Genomic DNA, 22,045 nt, shown 5'->3' on the forward strand with positions numbered 1-22,045 from the left:
TACCCCATGGAATTGAATACAGCCCGACCCTCCTAGTTAGTTTCATTTTCTAATAAGCCTTTCTTAATCTTTCAGCTGGGAAAGAGCATTCCACATTCTGGCCTGAGTCACCAAAGCTATCTCTCCCACGTAACTAGGCTAGAGGTAGATTTTATAGTGTTTATTTCCTGGAAACTGCTGCACTCCTCCCTTGGGAGGTAGCCTGTTACAGAAGGAAATGTTTGACTTTTGAAAACAGAGGCTGGTGCCAATAGCCATTGTTTTAGGCAAGTTATTTACTTCTTGTAAACCTCAGTTTTCTCATTTGTATTATTGAATGAGGATAAAATAATAGATAGTAAAAGGACCAGGCAATCAGGATAAAGGGCCTCATTCAACCACAGCTGGAGGCTAACTGGTAGATAGCACCTTCAAGGCCTATTTCAAATATAAAAGATCTTGAGGCTTACCTGTGGGAACACCTCCAGCTAACTCCTTTGTCCCAGAGGTGGAAAATGGAAGACCGGGGTGAACCTGGATGGAAGTGAACCTGGATGGTAGCCCCGAGCCTTTTCAATTTCTATTTTACAAAAGAATCTGCTCCATACTCTGCCCCAGAACCATATATAAACTCCTGAGCTGGCATACCAGAATGTTTTTTTTCTGCTCTCAGGTCCCTCTCCCACATGGTGGGAGTTGTCTCACTTAAATAAATCCTGCTCTGTTTACTCTTCCCTTCCGTGATTTGTCCATGGATTTTATTCTTCAAGAACCCAGGGGAAGGGCCGGGGTGATGGCTCAGCGGTAGAGCGCTTGCCTAGCACATATGAGACCCTGGGTTCGATCCTCAGCTCTACATAAAAATAAATGAATAAAGAATCCAGGGGAAATTGGCATCTTGGAGAATGGAGTCTCATCTCAGAACTCCGGCTTCATCATGAGATAATTTATCTGCCTAGAAGATTTATTATGAGACTCAAATGAGATACTGTGCTTTTTGGGCTGAGTTGTGGCTCAGTGTAGAGTGCTTGCCTAGCACAAAAGAGGCACTGGGCTGGATCCCCAGCACCCCATTAAAAAAAAATCTAAATGAGATACTGTGCTTTTATCTTAATTTCCTAGTCCCTCATACTACTGTCTTCTTCCTCTCCATGCAGACAAGATGGACAAGGAAATATGAACAAGAGTAAGTGGGGTAAGGGTGCTGGGGAATACCTGACAAGAATTAGGGGAACCAAGCAGTTAGTGTAGAGATCAGCAGTCCTGAGCTAGGGTCCCAGCCCTGCTTTGCAAAAGTATGTAACTCTCCTCTGTAGAATGGACATAACGACACCGTCTTGCAGGTTTGTAAGGATTTTAGGAGAGAGTAGATGTGACTTTTCCAGCACCTAGTAGGTCCCCCATAAATAGTAGTTACTATAAGATCAGGCAAGGTGGGCAGCTACCAAAGGAGGCAGATTTTAAAAGGCCTCGGAATGAGGCTTTATTGAGATATCACTTGGGATGGAACTCTATCAGAGTGAACTGGAGAAGGGTCTGAAGAGAAATCGCTTGGGAGTTCGACCAGACTGGACTTTTATGGGGCTTACAGCAGGAAGGGAAGGTCTTGGGACAGGAAAAGGTGTTTTTGGAGTCCCTTGTCCCAAGTAGGTCAGGGGAGCTTGGCTGAACTCCAGGATTGGCCAGGGGGTCCTGATGATTGACAGGCATTAGTCAGGAGATCCCACTGATTGACAGGCATTTCTGTTGGCTGATAGATGTTTCTTTTCCACGGGGTCTGCTTTGTTCTAAGTCACCGCCACCGACCTGACATTCTGGGCTTAGTCTAAGACATTTACCTTTTCCTTGTTTTTTGCTGTTAATCCTTTCATCCATTTAAAACACCAGCTAGGGGCTGGAGATAATAGCTCAGTTGGTAGAGTGCTTGACTCGTGCATGCACAAGGCCCTGGGTTCAATCCCCAGCACTGCCACAAAAACAAACAAAACACCAGCTAACTCTTCCCACTTTCTCTTGGCCCCATCCCCTCTTGAACATAGTAGCTTCCTGTTTGTCCACAATTCCTATACCCAGGCAGGGAGCTAAAACATTAAGGAAATAATTCTTAACTATTGTAAGAAAACATATTTAGATTCGTGTGTGTGTGTGTGTGTGTGTGTGTGTGTGTGTGTGTAAAAGACAGAATATTTGTTAGACGTGGGTGTCTCTAAATCCCAAGAGAGCAAAAATGGGGATCTCATTCAGTGGAAGTCTCCGTGTGTGATTATGGCTCCATCAGGGCTCAGATCCTGGGATGAGGAAAGAGGAAGGAAAAATAAATAAATAATAAAATAAATAAATAAATAAAAATAAATAAAAACAGAAAGAAAAGGACTGGGTCATTTAGCAGCTCCTACAATTACTCTTTCTAAAGGCATGCCTGAAAAAGACCAAGCTTGCTCTCGAGGGTGTGGGAGCGGGTGGGGACACCACAGGTCGCCCTCGAGTTCTCACAGGGGGCGACTTGCCCCAAGTGCCAGGTTGAGCGCAAGCTGGGCTGGATCTCACGGTTCACTCACGTCGGTTCATCCAGAGTGGCCACAGGAAAGGACATGGTGGTCGTCGGGAGGTCCCCAAGCCTCTAGGGCTAAGCGAAACCCAGCGCCCCGCCCTCACCCCGCCCGAGGCAGGACTTCAAACCTCCGGGACCGCTGCGGAGTCAGCTAGACGGCCACTCCCACAGCTGCCACCTCTGGCTCTCCAGAGGGGACCCCCGCGGGGCCTGCCCTTGCGCCCCACGTGACTTCCTGAAAGCCTAGGGCACCGCCTCTCTCCAACTTAGTTTCGTTTCCTCGGCTGCCTGGGGACGGTCGTGTATCGGTCCCCTGCCGTGCTAGCGTGTCTCATCCGGTGTCCCCTGGAGCGCCATGGCGGAGCTGTTCCTGCTGGCGGAGGAGCTGTCGTGCTCCATCTGCCTGGAGCTCTTCAAGGAGCCGGTCACCACCCCGTGTGGCCACAACTTTTGCCGATCGTGCCTGGACGAGACGTGGGCTGTCCAGGGCAAGCCGTACCGGTGCCCCCAGTGCCGCGCCGTGTCCCCGTCGCTCCCGGAGTTGCGAAAGAACACGGTGCTGTGCGCGGTGGTGGACCAGTACCTACAGGCCGAGCTGGAGCAGGCGCCCGTGGCCGACTGGACGCCACCTTCCCCTCCCGAGGTCCCCAGTCCCGCCATCCAGGTGTTCTGTGACCACTGCCTGAAAGCGGAGGCCGTGAAGACCTGCCTGGTGTGCATGGCCTCCTTCTGTCCGGAGCACTTACGGCCACACCTCGAGAGTCCTGCCTTCCAAGACCACCAGTTGCAGCTGCCGGTGCAAAACCTGCTGAAACGAAAATGTTCTCGGCACAACCGCCTGCGGGACCTGTTCTGCCCCACACATGGCGAGTGTATCTGCCACGTCTGCCTGGTGGACCACAAGACCTGCTCTCCGGTCGCCCTGAGCCAGGCCAGCACCGATCTGCAGGTAGGGTATGGTCGAGGAGGATGCTTAGAGCAGCCTGGGCCTGCTGGGTTGTGGAGAGGGGCCACTGAGGGCATCTCTGCCATGCCACTGGGTCTTCTGAGGAGATATCTGGGTTTGCTAGTTCACAGCCATCTGGGTGACAGGCCACCTAGGCAGGTGTGTGTCCCCAGTGAGGGAGCTGGGAAATTATGTCGCCCTTCCCCTTATCCTTTGTGGCCATCCCTCTGTTGCTCCCCCACAGAACAGTTTTACAGAGGAACAATTGAAGTTACAGGTGCGGTCACTTGTGCTGATCTGATGGTTTTTCTTAAGGGTTCTGAGGGTCAAAGAGGACCCTGGAGGTTCCCTCATTAAATGCTGGCAACCCCTAGGAGGTGTGTATTATTTGTTCCATTTCACAGATCAGGCAGCTGAGGTCCAGAGAAGTTAACTTAGCAAAGCCAGTGTAGCAAAGTTGCGGAGCCAGCTGGGACCCAGATTGGTTTGATACACCATTTGCAGTTTTTCCCTGGGGACTAGAATTCCAGTCTCTATAGAGTTCAGAGCGGGGGAACATTCTGGGAGGCTTGAGGTCATATAAGCAAAAGTCTTGTTGGGATGGAGAGTTCTGGTGGTCAGGGAGGGTGAACGGTGTCTCAGGAAGCCCCAAATTAGAGCCACTTGGAGAGCCAGTGCTCTTACACTATGGTGTCCATCCTGCTGTGTGACTTTGAGTGTGGAATTTGTCCCCGGACCTGCGTCCTCGCTGGTAAAGGGAGGAGGAACATGGTGGACTCCTAAAGGGCCTCTCAGGTCTATGATGTTTTTAGTGGTTTGGGAAATCATAGGTTCCCCTTGTGGACTCAAAAGCAGAAGCTGAAGAAGTGTGAACAAACTTTTGTTATATCAAACTAAGCCCTGAAGTGTGGCCCGATTTCATCTCATTCTCCCAGCACTGTCAGGGAGAACAAGGCCTGTCCTGGGCTGTCCAAGGAGGTTTGAGACTGGGCGAAGCCTAGAAGGTGTGCAGTGCCAGGACTAAGGCTCCCTTAGGCCACAGCCCTGCCCTGGCCTTGCTTGTCACTCTGGGTCTGAATGGGGGCTTCTTTGGGCTTTTTCCCTAGGTCTTAGCAACTGGACCTCAAGGTATGTCTTTTGAATTGACCTCCCTTCTGGTACCACCAATTCAAGTTATAGATACCTGAGTCTCCACCTGTTCCCGGAAAGAACCTGCCCAGTCCTTGGAGCCAGGAGCCCTGTTTTGCTCCAGAGATGAGCAATTTGGGACAAGTCGCTGCAGATCTGAGCTTTGCTTCCTCATCTGCCAAATGGAATTGATAGCATTCCCTGTCCACCCTCAAGGGGAGCTTGAGGCTCCCCAGCTGGGAAATGATAAAAAGGGAACTGGAAATGCTAGGCTCGGAAAGTTATCGTGAGGGAGGCAGTCCATAAAATGATTTACTGCAGAAAACTCCATACATACTCTTACCATTTCTGTGACTCAGGACTGGGTAGAGGGGAGCATGCTGGGTGGCAGGGAAACCCCTGCATAACAGGTTGCCCAGCTGGTCTTTCCAAGGTTCGTGAGCTTATTGGTGCAGCCTGGTTCTGAAGAGGCACTTTTAGGAGGCAGAAAGCAAGTAGGGGCAGGAGGGCTTCTCAGCCTGGCTACAGCTACTGCTCCCTTTTAGCCTTCGAGACCCTGAGTTGGAGTCTGACTCAGCTTTATGCGCCAAACATATATGCTTGGCTTTTTTTTTTTTTAATCCCTAAAACAGGATTCCCTGCCATTTCCCACCCCCAAGTCTGTCTCTCTCTCTCTCTCTCTCTCTTTTATTACTGGGAATTGAACCCTAGGGCACTTAACCACTGAGTCACATCCCCAGCTCTTTTTTATCTTTTATTTAGAGACAGTCTCACTAAGTTGCTTAGGACCTCACTAAGTTGCCAAGGCTGACTTTGAACCTTCGATCCTCCTGTCTCGGCCTCCCGGGCCACTGGGATTACAGGCCTGCACCAGTGCGCCAGGCCCAAGTGTTCTCTTTTGCTGCTGCTCACCACTGTTTCAGGGCCACTCCCAGCTGGGCATTGTTCCCAGCCTTGGGTGGCTGACTCGTGTGGGGTGGACTCAGGACTCTGCTGCTTCCTGTGCAGAGGAACACAAGTCCTTGACCTCTGCCACAATCCTCAGACCTTCCTTTATTTTGTGTGTGTGTGGTGCTGAAGATTGAACCCAGGCAAACACTTTGCTAACTGAGTTGTATCCCCAGTCACCTGAAGTTCCTGGACCACTTCCCTTTGGCCTGAAGTCATGTGGACCCCTGTGCACAATGACTGTCATATGTGTCTGATGAATGGTGGGTGAATGGGGATCGGGGTGCAGTGCTAAGAGCAGCTTTTGGAGGTGAAACAATTTCTAGCCCCTGGGTGTTCTGAGGTCTCCTCCAGCTCTGTGAGATCAGATGTGCCTGGATTTGGCCTTTGGCCCTAACCCTATCTCAGTTACTGGTAATGTCCAGGTGGATGAGCAGTGTAACAGAGGTTGAGTCTGAAACATTGTTGGTGGCTTGGGCTTTCTGGGTTAAGTTCATGTGGCCTTGGTTTCTGCTTCCAGCCCTTAGGTGTGACTGTCACTGGGTTGTTCAACTGTAGATTCAAGGTCAGGTTCAGCCCTGAATATCTCTAGTGGAGTGGGAGAAGTAGAAGGAAGGGCAAAGTATGTTGAGCCAGCTTGTTGGAGGAGGGAAATGATTTCTCTTTTTCTAGAAGTTTCCAGCGTGCTCAGTTTCATAACGGGTCTATGACTTTAATATCAGCAACTTAGCTCTGCCAATGACTAGCAATGCCATCTTGCACAGGGCGCCCATTGCTCTGTGTCTCAGTGTCCTTGTCTGTGAAGGTTGGGTGATTCCTACCCAAGCCTCATAGCATTGTTCTTAGCTTTAAATGAGTTAATGTGGGTCAACACTAGAAGAGAACCCGACACACAGTAAACACACCATAACTGCTAGCTGCCCTTATGAGGGTGGTGGCAGTGATGATTTTTTTTTCTCCTCATTTATGTGCCCGAACATTTGTCTGAGAAGAATGTAGGAGACTTGGATATTGATATCGATGTAGGAGACTTACAGAAATAAATGAGGATGACATTATCTCCTTTCATGTGTACTTGAGTTGTTTCTGGAGGTGGCCAGGAGTCAAGCAATTCCAAACTAGCTTAATTCAACCTCAGGGCCTGAGCGATGGGCAGCTGGGCTGCAGACCTTGTGGGCTGGCTCCTCCATATTCCTAGCCTTGATGGTCCCAGCCTAGGGTGACCAGGTGAAGTGTGGACTCTATCTTTGTTCCCCTGCCTCTCTGAAGCTGACGCAGATTGCCCAGCCTCCTTCTAGAATTGGCAGATGTGTCCAGGGAAGACAACTGTAGAGGTCCAACTTACGGCTCTGGGTTCCCTGCCTCAGGTTCATGGTTCGGTAGTCTTCCCCTGCTTTCCAGCATCTTTTAGCATTTCTCTCTTCTATGATATTTGTCTGCTTTTCTGGTTGTCTGAATGAATTCATCTGCCATTACTGAAGTGGCTGCCCCAGCTCCATCTGTCTCTGTGTGAGCCTGGCTGCTCGCTGTCTCCTTGCCTCGATTCCATCAGCTGTACAATGAGGAGTAGTGAAGAAGTTCAGCATCCTGGATACTGATCCTTAGTATGTCTTGACTAGGATCCTGGCACTGTGTGGGTCCACCCAGGAGCCCAGTCGCATCTGTTTCATGGTCAAGGAAACTAAGTGGGAGACAGTTGGACCACTGGGAGTTAGGACTTGAACCTGTTTTTTTTTTTTTTAATACTTATTTTAGTTATACATGGACACAATGTCTTTATTTTGTTTATTTATTTTTATGTGGTGCTGAAGATCGAACCCAGTGCCTCATATGTGTGAGGCAAGTGCTCTGCCACTGAACCACATCCTCAGCCCTTGAATCTGTTTTATCTGGCTCCAAATCTTTACTTCTTTATTGACTGTACTATCCCCCTAAAAGGATGAAGGGAGGCAATAAATAGAATTCTTCAAAGAAAGACTTGTGGTGGCAGAAACAGTGGGATAGATTTAGGGGGTGGTTCCTGGTGTGGGGGCTGGGAGGGGCTGAAGAGGACCTCTCTCTCACCCTTCCTTGTTTCCTCTGCAGAAAACCCTGAGGCATAAGCTAACCGTCATGTGCAGTCATATCGGCGGGGCGACAAGAGCACTGGAGGATGTAAGAGCCAGGCAGCAGAGCTTGCGGGTGAGTAGCAGTTCCCCCCACAAACAACTCCCAGCCTCCTTTGACCTCCAGCAAAGACAGACATGGCTCTGACCTGGACAGCACTGGTTGCACGCACAAGAGTCAGAATTAAGCAGCAACCTTGCAAAACAGATGAAAAGCTATGTGCTTGAAAAAGATCCCTCACAAGCTGCAACTGAGAACTACCTGTAAGCCCAACCAACAGTGCAGGAGTGATTACAAATCAGGTTTAGCGCTAGGGATGTAGCTCAGTGGTAGAGCATTTGCCTAGCATATGTGAGGTCTCTGGGTTCAAGAAAAAAATTTTTTTGAACAAGTAAAAAGAAATATTAGATATTCAAAGACTCTGTCCCCAAGCCTTCTGTTTTATTGCAGCACCTGTGAGTTTGTTAGATGAGATGTGGTTATAATACCAACTCTATTATGTACTAGCTTTTGTGGCCTGGGGCACCATGGCAGATCTTGGAGCCTTAGTTTTCCATTCTGATCAGTGGAATCACAACTCCTCACAAAAGATCCAGAATTGCACAAAGTGCACTTTGTTAGGGACTTGTGGAGAGAAGTGTGTCTTGGGTAGCAGCAAGACAGGAGGACCCCCAAACTCCAAGGCAGGGGGAGTGGGTTTATGTGCTGAACTAGGCAAAAATGGCCCGTGGCTAACTGGAATGCACCTGTCCTTTTGTAGAAACTATCACCATGCCCAACATCTGTTAAGTAATGAATGGTCTAGGGGGTTGGGAGATGTAGCTCAGTGGTAGAGCACTTGCCTAGTGTGTGTGAGGCACAGGGTTTGATCCTCAGCACCACATAAAAATAAATAAAGGTTTAAGAAAAAATGAATTTTTTTTTTCCTTCCGTCATGCTGGGGATTGAACCCAGGGCCTTGTGCATGTGAGACAAGCACTCTACCAACTGAGCTATATCCCCAGCCCTTTAAAAAAAAAAAAAAAAGTCTTTAAAAAAATACTTAAGAGAAAGAAAAAAAAAAAACCAATTTAGGCATTAGTGGCCAGCACAACATGCTCGGCTGACTACCATAATGACTTTGACCCTTAGGGTTTGGGATGTGTGCCAAACTGGCATTTATTATGACCAAGATAACAGAAGTCACGTCAGGCTGGCTGTCTCCACTGGGTCCCCATTACGTCTTTGTTATAGCCTAGAAAGGGGGCACAGGAAGATGACAAGTGGTTTCCTTCTCTTGTCTCCTTTTAAGCAAGAGACACAGTATGGCACACATAACTTCCCTCATGGGAAAGAGCTTGGTTATATTGCAAAGCCTAGCTGCTAGAGAGTGTGGGAAATGTAGTCTGGGTGGCTTCATGTCCACCTGAAACTCCAAGGGTGTTCTCTTCCTAAAGGAAAAGGTGAGCGTGAACATTGGAGCGCACTGGTAGTAGTCTGTCCCTCCCTGTGTGTTTGTCACGTTGGATGCTGAGCTGTTGAAGTTATCCAAGATGTTAAGGCTCCTAAAGCAGCACGAACAAATACAATGGAAACCTTCCACGTGATTTTAAATTAACATGAGAAACACATGAAATCATTTCATTTTGATTTTTTTTTTTTTTTTTTTTTGCAGCACAGAGAATCAAACCCAGGACATCATATGTGTTAGGCAGGCACTTTGCCACTGACTTACATTCCCAGGATACAATTCATGCTGGGCACAGTGGTGCATACCTGTAATCCCAGCGGCTCTGAGGCTGAGGCAGGAGGATCATGAGTTTGAAGCCAGCCTCGGCAATTCAGTGAGACCCTGTCTCTAAATGAAAAAATGAAAAGGACTGGGGGTGAAGCCCAGTGGTTAAGCATTCCTGGGTTCAGTCCCTGGCACCATAAATAAACAAACTAATAAATAAAATGTGTTAGTAAGATATTTTGCATTCCTGTTTTGGGTCCTATGTCTTTGACCTCTGATGTGCATTTCAAACTTATAATACACTTCTCAACTTATACTTGTCACATTTCATTTTTTTTCCCTGTGATGGGATCCTGTTATGTTGCCCAGGCTGGCCTTGAATTCCTGGGCTCAAGCAGTCCTCCTAACTGAGCCTCCTGAGTTGCTGGGACTATAGGTATACATTGCTATACCCAGCTTGGTTTTTACTGTTTTCAAACAAGGCTGCTTATGAACATTCTTTTTTTTTTTTAATTTTTTAGTTGTAGATGGACACAATATCTTTTTTTATTTGTTTGTTTTTATGTGGTGCTGCGGCTTGAACCCAGTGCCTCACACCTGTAAGGCAGGCGCTGTACCACTGAACTACAGCCCCAGCCCCTGAACATTCCTTTTTTTTTTTTTTGTACTGAGGATTAAACCCAGGGGTGTTTAACCACTTAGCCGCATCCCTAACCCTTTTTTTTAAAAAATATTTTTTAGCTGTCAATGGACCTTTTATTTATTTATATGTGGTGCTGAGGATCGAACCCAGTGCCTCACACTTGCTAGGCAAGTGCTCTTACCGCTGAGCCATAATTCCAGCGGCCCCCCCCCTTTTTTAAAAATATTTTTTAGCTGTCAATGGACCTTTTTTTAAATTTATTTATTACCCTTTTTAATATTTTATTTAGACACAGGGTCTTTCTAAGTTGCTGAGACTGGCTTTGAGCTTCTGATCCTCCTGCTTCAGCCTCCTGGACTGCTGAGATTAATAGGTGTGTGCCACCGCACCTGGCTTATGAACATTCTTGTGTGTGTCTCTGGAGTAGGTGTCCAAGAATTTTTCTAGAGTGTAAACCTAGGATTAGAGCTGGGTCTGGGTTGTGAGCACTTCATATTGAATAGGTGTTGCCCAGTGGCGCCCCAAGGCCGTCATGCCAGTTTGTGCTCCAACAGAGTGCAGGCACGAGGACCTAGAGCCCTCATCCCACTGACACTTGGGGCTGCAACCTTAGCCTTTTTGCCTGATGGGAGTCCTCTTGCCTTGGGCCTTTTAGGAGGCTACAAACAAGAAGATGGAGCAGGTGAGACAGGAATACACGGAAATGAAGATTCTCATTGAGGCCTCCGAGGCCAGCGCCACACGCAAGCTAAAGGAAGAAGAGAAGAGGGTTGTCAACAAGTTTGACTCCATTTACCAGATTCTCCTCAAGAAGAAAAATGAGATCCAAACCCTGAAGGAGGAGATCGAGAGCAGCCTGGTGAAGAGGGACGAGTTCGAGTTTCTTGAGGTGGGTGTGTCAAAGACCCCTTCTGCCAGTTTGTGCTCCCACAGAGTGCAGGCAGGATACCTAGAGCCCTCACCGGGGTGTGGTTACAGATGCACCTGGAGCATTGGAAGCATCCCCGAGACACCTGCTGTGTTCATTTTCTCGCTGAGCCACAACTTATCCCAAACTGAGGCGCTTAGGAGAATTTATATTTACTCTGAGTTTCCCTGGCCCAGGATCTGGGTATGACTTTGTGACTTGTCTGCTTAGGGTCTTTCAAAGTCACAGTCTGGGTGTTGGCTGGACTGTATTGATTTGGAGCTTAGGGTTATCTTCCAGGTTCACCTGTTGTTGGCAGAATTTACTTCCTTATAGTTGTACGATTTAGGCCCCTATGTTCTTCCTCCCCCCCCCCCCCCCCCCGCTTCCTTCCTTTAATTGAACCCAGGGACACTTTAACCACTGAGCCACATCCCCAGCCCACTTTTGTATTTTTTATTTTTTGTAGTTGTAGATGGACAGAATGCCTTTAATAAAGACAGGGTCTCACTGAGTTGCTTAAGGCCTCATTAAGTTGCTGAGGTTAGCTTTGAACTCAAGATTCTCCTGCCTTAGCCTCCCGAGCCACTGGGATTACAGGGGTGAGCCACCGTGCCCGCACTACTTTAGTGCTGGCTGTCCGCCGAGGCCTTCTCTCAACTTTGCAGTTTATTATGTCAAGTCAGCAGGAAAATTTCCCGAGTCCCTGTTCCTCTTTTAAGGGCTTTTTTTTTTTTTAATATTTATTTTGTAGTTGTTGGACACAATACCTTTTTTTAAAAAAAATATTTATTTTTTAGTTGTACTTGGACTCAATATCTTTATTTATTTTTATGTGGTGCTGAGGATTGAACCCAGGGCCTCCTGTGTGCTAGGCGAGCGCTCTACCACTGAGCCACAACCCCAGCCCCTTTTAAGGGCTTTTATCTGCAGCTGCCTGGCCTGTATGAGAAAGGCTCAGTCCACATCTATTTGGTCCCTTTGGTACTATAGGACTCAACTTAGTGACTCTCCTTTCCCAGCGAAGCATCCCTGTCCATCATCAGGTCTGGGATTAGGGCTGCTTCTCTAGAGAGGAAAGGTCCTGTGTCTTCTGTGCTTTGACAGCCACACCTGGCAGAGCGGACGTACCTCAGGAGACCTCTGTCCCAACTGAGTTTGTGCCACCCGGTCACACATAGGTGTGACCATACACACATAGGTGGTGTGGGCAGGCCACTTGTCATGTCTAGACCTCAGTTTCTCCATCTGTAAGAGGAGTGTCCTTTGAGATCTATTCTAGCTCTAGGTCTTAAAGGGGTACTTTAAAGCCTGGTGACCTTGGACCTGAAATTTGAGCAGGCCTGTTGGACTTCAAACCTGCAATCACAGGAAGCTGCTCAAGGGATCGGTGAGGACTGAGCTCAGGTGCTGGCTTCCCCGGAGCTACCTGCCCTTAACCTCTTGGTTTGTTGCAGAAAGCGTCAAAACTGCAAACAGTCTCTACGAAGCCAGTCTACATCCCCAGGGTGGAGCTGGACCATGAGCTGATCAAGGGTGTCTACCAAGGTGCCGTAGAGGTCAAAAACCAGCTAAGGCAGTCCCTGGCACAGTCCCAGGAGAAGAAGCCCGAGGAGCCCATCAGCTCAGGTAACTTCAGCAGCAACCACGCAGAGTCCTGAACCCTGTGGGTCTCTGCCTCAGAGTGGGAGAGGGGGCATGGTCCATAGCTTGGGAGCACGTTTCAGAGGTCCCGAAACAGCTGCCTGAGATTAGAGGAGTCTCTGCTTCATCCTGACATCATAGCTACCCCTTTAAAAAGACTTGGGAGCTCTATGATCTGATGGGATTCTTTGGATGGGCTTCTTTTTGTCTGATCTTGAGGCCAACTCCGATAGGTTTTGAATGGATGCTGATTGTGAGTGTGTTTGGTGGGGAAGTGGCTAGTTTGGGGGTCAGAGAAACTGGAATTCCCCCTTGACACCCCTTTTCTTCCCCCATATCCAATCCATAGCCAGATTTCACCTTTTTTTGAACTCAGGGGCACTCAACTACTGAGCCACATCTCCAGCCCTATTTTGTATTTTAGAGACAGGGTCTCACTGAGTTGCTTATAGGGCCTCGCTTTTGCTGAGGCTGACTTTGATCTCATAATCCTCCTGCCTCAGACTCCCAAGCTGCTGGGATCACAGGCATGTAGCACCTTGCCTGGCCTGTGTCTATTTCTTGTTGAAGCCTGGTCTGCAAGAGGAGGGAGGGGAGAGAGAAGAACTAGCAGGCAAGAAACTAATGCTGACAGAGCCTTCACTACCTGCCAGGAGCTGTGGTCTCATTCAGGGGTTCAATAAACCACGAGTGAGTTGGAGTCATCCCCATTGCCAAAGTTATAGAGGTCTCAGAGGTTGTAGAGATGAGTGACACACAGAACTGCTCCTTCTATTACCTTTTTATTCTCTCTTGCAAGTAATTGGACGGGAAGTCAGAAATAGCTGGTTATGCTGGGTGCCACGGTGCACATCTGTTTCCCAGAAACTGGGGAAGATGAGGCAGGAATATCGCAAGTTCCAGACCAGCCTCGGCAAGGCCCTGTCTCAAAAAATTAAAAAGGGCTCTGTGGCATGTGCCTGTAATCCCAGGGGATCCGGAGGCTGAGGCAGGAGGATCTCAAATTCAAAGCCAGCTTCAGCATCTTATCGAGGCACTGAGCAACTCAATGAGGCCCTGTCTTCTAGATAAAATATTTTTAAAAAGGGCTGGGATGTGGCTCAGTGTGGTTAAGGGCCCTTGGGTTCAATCCCTATTATCAAGAAAGAAGAAGAGAAGGAGGGAAGGAAAGACTGGCTGGCTGTATAAATGCTCTCTTCTCCCTCCATGGCAAAGTTGGCTTCTGAGGTTGGGGTGGGAGGAGGAGCCACATACATTCAGTCCTTCTCTGGCACAGATGACTCTGGAGACCGTGGCACCCAGTCTACAAACAAACCCTCGAACCCTGGGAAAAAGTCCTCACGTAAGTAGCCCCACCTCGTTCCTGGCGTCTGCATGGCTGTGACTGGCTGGTGCTTTGGCTGACACAGGGGTCATCACTCCTTCCAGATGGCCGTAGCTCATTCCACACCACCACAGGGCCTGGGGCCTCTGTTGGATACAAGTTTGGCTACAGACCCAGAGGAAGGGCAGTGCAGGGCTGCACTGCTGCAGGAGTGCTCTTGGGCCAGGAAGGAGGGCTTGTCCACCTGCATTGGATATTTGGGCTGTCTGGAATGGAAGGTTATCAAAGCTGGTGTTTGTTTAAAAACATTGGCTACACCCAAGTCCTGCTGGCCTTTGGACAGAGCCCTAGAGGAGATGAGATGGACCGTGTCCTGATGAGCAGAGGAGGCCATACTCTCTCAGTCTTTGCTCTGTAATATGCTTCAGCATTTCTTGCCCCTTTTCAATATTGCCCCTCTCCTTCTCCTCCACTGAGCCAAGTTGGAAAAATGACAGAATGACACTCTAGAAAATTTTCAGAGCCATGGAAGTTAAACTCAGGAATGAATTGAAGTTCTTCTATGTTGAAAGCGGCTCAGAATAAACTGGCTGATGTGAGGGAGTAGGTAGGGAGAGAGCAGACCTGTCACTGTGTGTAAAAACACCTGAGAGAGGTGACTATCGGGAAGGAGCCTGTGCCTTAGGCTGCGTCCCAAGGTGCTGGTCTTTTGGGAGTGGGTTGGGGAGGGGTAGAGGTGAGGAAATGGGGCTCCTGAGAGAGACTGTGAAGTGTGTGGGAAAGGGGGCATGGAGCCATGTGGGGCCCAGGGGATCTGGCGAGGGGTGGGGGGTGGGGGGGTGGAAGCCATCCGGAGAAGCTCAGCCTGTCTGTATGTAAAGTATCCCTGGCAGTATTTTTCCAGTGATGGGCAAGGTGACAGAGGGATGGATCCTTCTAGAAGCCCACTTGAATGTGCTCTGGGATCACTTGGGGCTTGCACACCACAGATGTCTGGGTCCCACCCCTGCACTTTCTTGCGGGTCTGGGATGGGGCCCAAGATTTTGCTGGCGTTTTTTACAGGATACTAGGTGACACAGGTACTGCTGGTTTGGGAACCACACATGGAGAATCAGGGTTTTAGTCCACTCATTTCCTATAGGCATACACTCCAAATATTTTTTTTTTTTTTTTAGGTGTAGATGGACACAATCTTTATTTATTTTTATGCAGTGGTGAGTGAGGATCAAACCCAGCCCCTCACATGTGCTAGGCAAGTGCTCTACCACTGAGCTACAACCCCAGCCCAAATATTTTTAAAAGACTGTTGTGATATTTGATAAGTTTTTATTTTGGACAGACTTCTTGTTTCTTTGTTATTTTAAGCTGTAGATAGACACAATACCTTTATTTTTATGTGGTGCTGAGGGTAAAACCCAGTGCCTCATGCCTGCTGGGCAAGCGTTCTACCGCTGAGCTACAACTCCAGCCCCTTAATTTTTGTTTTGTTTTTGCAATACTGGGGGGTTGAACCCAGTGGCACTCTTGTCACCAAACTATACCCCCAGCCCTCTTTTATTTATTTATTTATTTTTGGTACTGAGGATTGAACCCAGGGGCACTTTACCACTGAACCACATCCCTAACCCTTTTTTATGTTTTATTTACAGACAGGGTCTCACTTAAGTTGCTTAGGGGCTCACTAAGTTGATGAGACTGGCCTTGGAACTTGCCATCCCCCTGTTTCAGCCTCCTGAGAGTATAGACTATATTATTTAGAGACAGGGTCTTGCTAAGTTGCTGAGGCTGGCTTTGAACTCATGATTGTCCTTCCTCAGCTCCTGAACCACCGTATTTACAGGTGTGTACCACAACACCCAGATCTTTAAAAAAATTAAAACATCCCAGCTTTATTTGAAGTGTTATGGCATTGTGCTTTAAGATAGATCAATTGTGAAATTTTCTTTTTCAGAAGAAAAGAAAACCAAGAAACACAGTAAGTTGGGTTCACCCCTAGCTTCTAGCACTGACATTGGCGCTACTGCTGCCTCTGCCTCGTCCAGCCAGACTTTCATCTTCGGAGCCCCTGGACAGTCAGTGGAAATGAAATCATCCCTGGATGGTGCGTCATCGTGACCAAGGGCCAGTGGGGTGTCCGCTCTGAATTTGCCCTGAAAACTGCTCTCTGTTTCCTCTCCCAGATGCAGCCAAAACCACCACCTTGCCAAGTGCCGTGACCATCAAGACCAAGGTGCTGGAAAACTTCTTAGCCAAGACCAGATCTGAGCTCTTAGAGTGTGAGTAGCTTGGTGGTGGGAACGGAAGAGCCGGTGAGGGGGTGAGTGGGGGGGATCCAACAATCTAATAGGTAGTATCAGGGGAAGATCTAGGAGTGAGAGCTTGAGGGGACCCCTCGTAATTCCCAGCTTGGGGTGGTGTCTTCTCAGATTTTGTTAAGGTCATCTTGGACTACAACACCGCCCACTACAAAGTGGCTCTGACCGAGAACTACACCACCGCCTCCGTGGCCGATGCGCCCCAGATGTACCGGCCGCACCCCCAGCGGTTCACGTACTGCTCTCAGGTGCTGGGTCTGCACTGCTACAAGAAAGGGATCCACTACTGGGAGGTGGAGCTGCAGAAGAACAACTTCTGTGGGGTGGGCATCTGCTATGGCACCATGGACCGCCAGGGTCCCGAAAGCCGTCTGGGCCGCAACAAAGCCTCCTGGTGCGTGGAGTGGTTCAACAACAAGATCTCCGCCTGGCACAACAACACGGGGAAAACGCTGCCCCCCACCAAGGCCACGCGGGTGGGCGTGCTCCTCAACTGTGACCACGGTTTTGTCATTTTCTTTGCTATCTCTGACAAGATCCACATGATGTATAAATACGTCGTGGACTTCACTGAAGCTCTGTACCCGGCCTTCTGGGTGTTCTCGGCGGGTGCCACGCTCTCCATTTGCTCCCCAAAGTAGGCAGGCCCTTGGGCCGGCTGCCTGAGGAGCACTCAGGTGTGACTCCTTGGAGAACTTCCCTGAGTTCCCTGGGAGGATGGGGAGGGAGCCGGTGGGAGGGTGGGAGATGGGATGGGAGGAAGGAGGTAGCCAGGGGAAGAGGGTGGGGTGATTGTGTTGTGGATAGGAAGCTTTTCCTTCTACTTCCTGGTGCCCATCTGGGCAGGGCCACCTCCTTCTGACTGTTTCAGGAAATCTCCAGGCTGCTGGGGAACCTGGGTAGAGTTTTGGGAAGTCAAGTCATTAGTGCCCCAATTGCTCTTGCGGAAGACATATACTACTCATGGCAGTTTCCTTCTTAAGCCAGGGGCTGACTCCTGCTCTCTGGGGTAGCCTTCTGACTTCTAGAGTCATTGAATTTCGATATATATTTTTTTTTCTCTTTTCGGTGCTAGGGATTAAACCCAGAGCCTCGCACATGCTAAGCCCAGGTTCTGTCACCGGGCCACACACCCAGGCTGAATTTCAATATTATATTCTCTCAGCTCTCTGCATGTTAGGCTCTGTCTCCTGGCTGTTATCTGTGCTGGAGGGAAACCATGGGTAGCCGTTCTCCACCTGGACCAGAGTGTCCCAGGGAAACAGTGGTTTCCCTCCGGTGAAGGACAGCCCTGCTTCCCGCCTTATCATGTTCCCTTCATGACCCCATCCATGATTTTAAAATCTTCATTTGAGGGCTGGGGGTGGGGCCCAGCATGATAGCACTTGCCCCTGGGTTTGATGACCAGCACCCCCCCCCAAAAAAAAAAAACGTTCAGTTGAACAGCCTGTGTTGAATTTGTGGTTGAGGGAAGGTCAAGGTGACCCAGATCTACTTGGAATGGATATCGCTTCCAGCCTTAACAAGGGACATCTGGTCAAAAGCTTTGTCTGTTGCTGCAGAGCCTTGCTGGAGGTCTTGTTTCCTCCAATGGCTTGGGCTACATGGCAAGACGGACCCTGGCCTGGGTTAACAGAGGTGGGGTGGCTTTGCTCTTACAACGGCATCTTGCCATGACAGCTCTCCTTGGCAGTAGCATTCCCTCCCCCACAGTGTAGACATTGGACTGCCTGCTGCAGATGCCACTGTGGCTAACTCAGCCACGCACCCAGCCACAGCAAGCATCTGAAGTCCGCCACCACCATTCAGGCCATGCATGGCTGCTGCATGGACCATACTCAGTCACCTGTTGGGGTGGCTACCTATGACCAAAGGGCCTTTTAGCAGGCCCAGCAGGAGATGGCAACATTCCCATTTATTCCTGGCCATGGGCTACAGACACAGCTCTGGCCCTCTCCTCAATCCTGTTGTTGACCTTGGTTCCTTCTGCTATCTTCCTCATTTGAGCCCATTCCAGATACTCAAATTGACCAGGTTAGAGGTCAGGAAGACTTGTTTGAGGATCAGGGGAGGAATGAGCTAAAGAGGGTCAGATAAGTGGCTATTTTCCCTGTAGTGTTTTATGCAGTGAAAATAACCCAGTACATTAAGGGGCAGGAGTGAACGGATTTCAGAATTTCCCCCAAACTCCTTGTATCCTGCTGTCAGGATGGAAGTTTCAACCCCAAAAATGTGAGGGGAGCTTCCTGAGTCTGGCTTCTTAAGAAGTCACCATTGGGGAAAATAGGGACTCCAGACCTTATATATAGATATTTGAGAATTTTAACACATCTCAGGCCTTGTGCTGGAATTCCTGGGAGACTCCAAGCAGCACTTGAGATTCCTGACAGATGTATGATCCATCATCTCCCAATGATCTCCATTCCTTGGGAGAAAAGATAATCGTCTTAGGGAAGATTTCCCTGCCATAGCTGGTATGTGTGACTTTCAAAGTTTTCTTACTGGCTGGGCATGTTGACACATGCCCGTAATCCCAGCGACTTGAGAGGCTGAGGAAGGAGGATTGCAAATTTGAGGCTAACTTTAGCAACTTAATGAGTAACTTAGCAAGACCTCAGTAACTTGGCAAGACCTTGTCTCAAAGTAAATGAAAAGGGCTGGGGGTGTAGCTCAGTGGTAGAGCACCCCTGGGTTCAATCCCTAGTACCCTCCTCCCCCCAACAGAAGTTTTCTTCCTTGCTACATAGAAGAAAAGTTCTTTGAAGCTTCTCTACTTCAAAGGTGTTCACAAGTATCTTTGTTGATCTGGAGTCAATGCATACTTGAGAAACAGCTGGGCTCAGAGGAGTAGAAAGTGCAAGAAGAATCCAGGACTCCTGCTAGGGCTCTCCTCTGCAGAAATGAGGGGGCGCTTCATGGCAAATGAGCAGCAGGAGTCCCTCTGCATGAGAGCCATCTAGGTGACTAGTGCTTAGCTCTGTGCAAGGTCGTTGGAGATGTGACCTGAGGAGTGCCTGTTAGCTGTCCTGACCCACCCACTCCATTTGCTGTGGTAAAACTTTACATTATCCAGCCTTGCGGGGCCACTGCGTGCACTGAAGACCCTAGAGTGGGAGGAACTTTTGTATCCATCTGTCTTCTCATTTTTCAGAATAAGATGAGAAGGTAGAGGATGACTGTTCTGCACTTGTACCATTCCATCATGGAGGAAATAACTCCTCACCTGTGTGATGGGGAAACCCTGGTATCCTGCAGAAGTATCCAAAATTCCCAGAAATACTAACATGAAATCAAAATCCTATCTTAGTCGGAGATACTGGGAACTGGCCTCCATCACCCTGGTCATGATAAACCAAAGGTTAAGGTCAGGTCTTTGTGTTATTCAAGACTGCCTGGCCAGTTATGTCTGTTTTAATTACTCTTCAATCAAACTGTGATCTGTATCTAATACTGATATGTTATCTCTTACCTGACTCCCCCACACCCTTACTGATTTTAATTAATGTCTGTCATTTTTTGAAAAAAATTTTAGTTGGTTCTTTTTATGTGTGTAGGTGGGTACTAGGGATTGAACCCAGGGGCACTTAACCACTGAGCCACATTCCCAGCCATTTTTACTTTTAATTATGGGATAGGGTCTTGGTAAGTTGCTTAGGACCTTGCTGTGTTGCTAAGGCTGGTCTTAAACTTTTGATCTTCCTGGCTTGGCTTCCTGAGTCACTGGGATTACAGGCTTGTGACACTGTGCCCAGCTTTATTCTATTCTTTAAGAACATACAGCTAGGGGACTGGGGTTGTGACTCAGTAGTAGAGCACTTGCCTCATACCTGTAAGGCCCTGGGTTCAATCCTTAGCACCATGTAAAAATTGTGTCCACCTACAACTAAAAATCTAAAAGAAAAATAAAAAAAAAGAAAAAGAAAATACAGCTATAAACGGGGCTGATGCGTCTTAGAAATTTTGAATGCAATAAAGTGTTTGGTGTGTATTTTCTCGCACCTTGGTGCAGACAGGTAAAAAACAATCCTGTCCATCATGCTGGATTCAACAGATGATGTGTACCATGCCTGAAGGCTACCGCCAAGTGGCCCATTTGTCCAGATTCCACCCAGCCACTCCCAGACCTCTGAGTCCTGGATAAAGAGTTCTCAGACTGATAGAATGTCTGATCTCGGCTTCCGGAGAATGCCAGGGTGAAGGATCAATGAAAGGATAAGCCACACAAGAAAAATGGGCGAATGGTGTTGCAAATGGAGGGCTCACTGTTTTCTTCTTTCTACTGTTGCCTACATTTCAAAAAATTGCGTAATTAAAGTGAAGCAGAAAACAGCCCAGATCATTTTGCAAGCCCTGTTTTAGTGGGTTTTAACCTTGTTTGGGTAGGAGGTGTGCATTCGAAGTTATTGTATATTAAAGAATTTAACTGGCTTTTCTTCCTGGTTACTCAGAGGAGGGATTTGAAATCTTTGGAATTTTCTGAGTAGGAGGAGTGTCTGTTGTTTCCGAGCCCCTTGGATGGCACCTGAGTTTGTACTAAGAAATGAGATGACTTAGGATGTGATGAGAGGGTTGGGCCCTTGAGCCAGCTGATTCAAGGAGGGGAGGGCAGGGCAGGGGTCCTGGGGATAGAGTTCAATCATGTGGCCAATGATCCAGTGATTTACTCAGTCCTACCTACATAATGGAATTCCAGTAAGATACCTGGACACAGATGCTCGGTGGACTCCCGGGTTGAGCACCTGGCTGGGCTGGGAGGATGAGGGGCCCTGATTCCATGAGGACATGGCAGGGAAACTTTGTATTTGAGACACTCCCAGACTTTGCCCTGTATTTTTGTCTGGTTCTGATTTGTCCTTTATAAATAAAATTGTAATAAATATAATGCTTTCCTGCTTCTGTTGTTACTTGACCCTAATCTTGTTCTTCTTAGGTGAGCCAGCTGAATTTCTGCCCCCTCTATATAATCTTTTTTGTCTTTGAGGAACGGATACTTGTGTTATACTCCAGGCTCTATGGGCAGTGACCAAACAGACTGCATTTTACCCTGAGACTCCATGTCATGCAAAAATGCTTCTCCCTTGGGATCACCCCGCCTCTGTACTCATCAGCAGTTGCTTAGTATAGCATGTCTGGCAACACAAAATGGCAGTTCTTATACAATGTAAAATTGTTCTGTTTTTGTTTCCCATTTTTCTTGGGCAATGTACCCTGTCAGAGAATGTTTGGACGTGAGTAAACATTTTTTCACTTGTACTTAACACAGGGTCATTTTGACCCACTTCCCCTTCTGCTTATGATTTTAGATCTCATGATGTTTGTTTCTGGCTTTGAATCATAGCAACAGCCACTTAAGATTAATGTGGTTTTGGAATATAAAGGTGCGCTCCAGGAGGTCAAAGGGTGTAGACTTGCCTCCTGCCCCGGGCCCTCCAGCTGCGGAATCCCGAACACTAGCAGGGGAATAAAGATGGTTCCATTTTATGCTCTAAGATTGACTCAGGTGATTTAGAATAATCTCACCATAACACCTGCAGGCTAGAAGTTCCTCTTCACGTAGGCTTGCCAAAACTGGGTGGATCTAAGATAACTGCTAGAATGATCCCAGACAACCTCTAACTTGATTTATAATCCCATTTGCATGCTAAATGACACCCCCCACAACGCACCATGAGCACCATGACAGTTGACAACTGCCAACTGCCGTGAGGATGACTGAAAAGAACTATGAAAGGAGGGAAATGAGGTGGTCCTAGAATTCCCAGATTGTCCCCAGCCACCCCCAGAACATCAGTAAATTTTGTTCCCATTTATTGGCTCTTCCTCTCATGTCCTTAACCCT

General features: G+C 48.2%; 1 protein-coding gene across 2 annotated transcripts; it reads left to right on the plus strand.

The window, feature by feature from the left end:
* The first annotated feature begins 2,792 nt into the window (after positions 1-2,792).
* Positions 2,793-21,088, plus strand: Trim25 (tripartite motif containing 25). 2 transcript variants are annotated; one of them, XM_027950330.2, is made up of 8 exons: positions 2,793-3,479; positions 7,638-7,733; positions 10,671-10,904; positions 12,380-12,551; positions 13,843-13,908; positions 15,843-15,992; positions 16,072-16,167; positions 16,318-21,088. In XM_027950330.2, the coding sequence occupies exons 1-8, from the start codon at positions 2,886-2,888 to the stop codon at positions 16,845-16,847; spliced, it is 1,938 nt and encodes a 645-aa protein (XP_027806131.2). In that variant the 5' UTR covers positions 2,793-2,885; the 3' UTR covers positions 16,848-21,088. The 2 variants fall into 2 exon arrangements, with proteins under 2 accessions (XP_027806131.2, XP_071459585.1); XM_071603484.1 differs by lacking the exon at positions 15,843-15,992.
* The last annotated feature ends 957 nt before the right edge of the window (positions 21,089-22,045 follow it).

Source organism: Marmota flaviventris, chromosome 17, assembly GCF_047511675.1.
Source record: "Marmota flaviventris isolate mMarFla1 chromosome 17, mMarFla1.hap1, whole genome shotgun sequence".
NCBI lineage: Eukaryota > Metazoa > Chordata > Mammalia > Rodentia > Sciuridae > Marmota > Marmota flaviventris.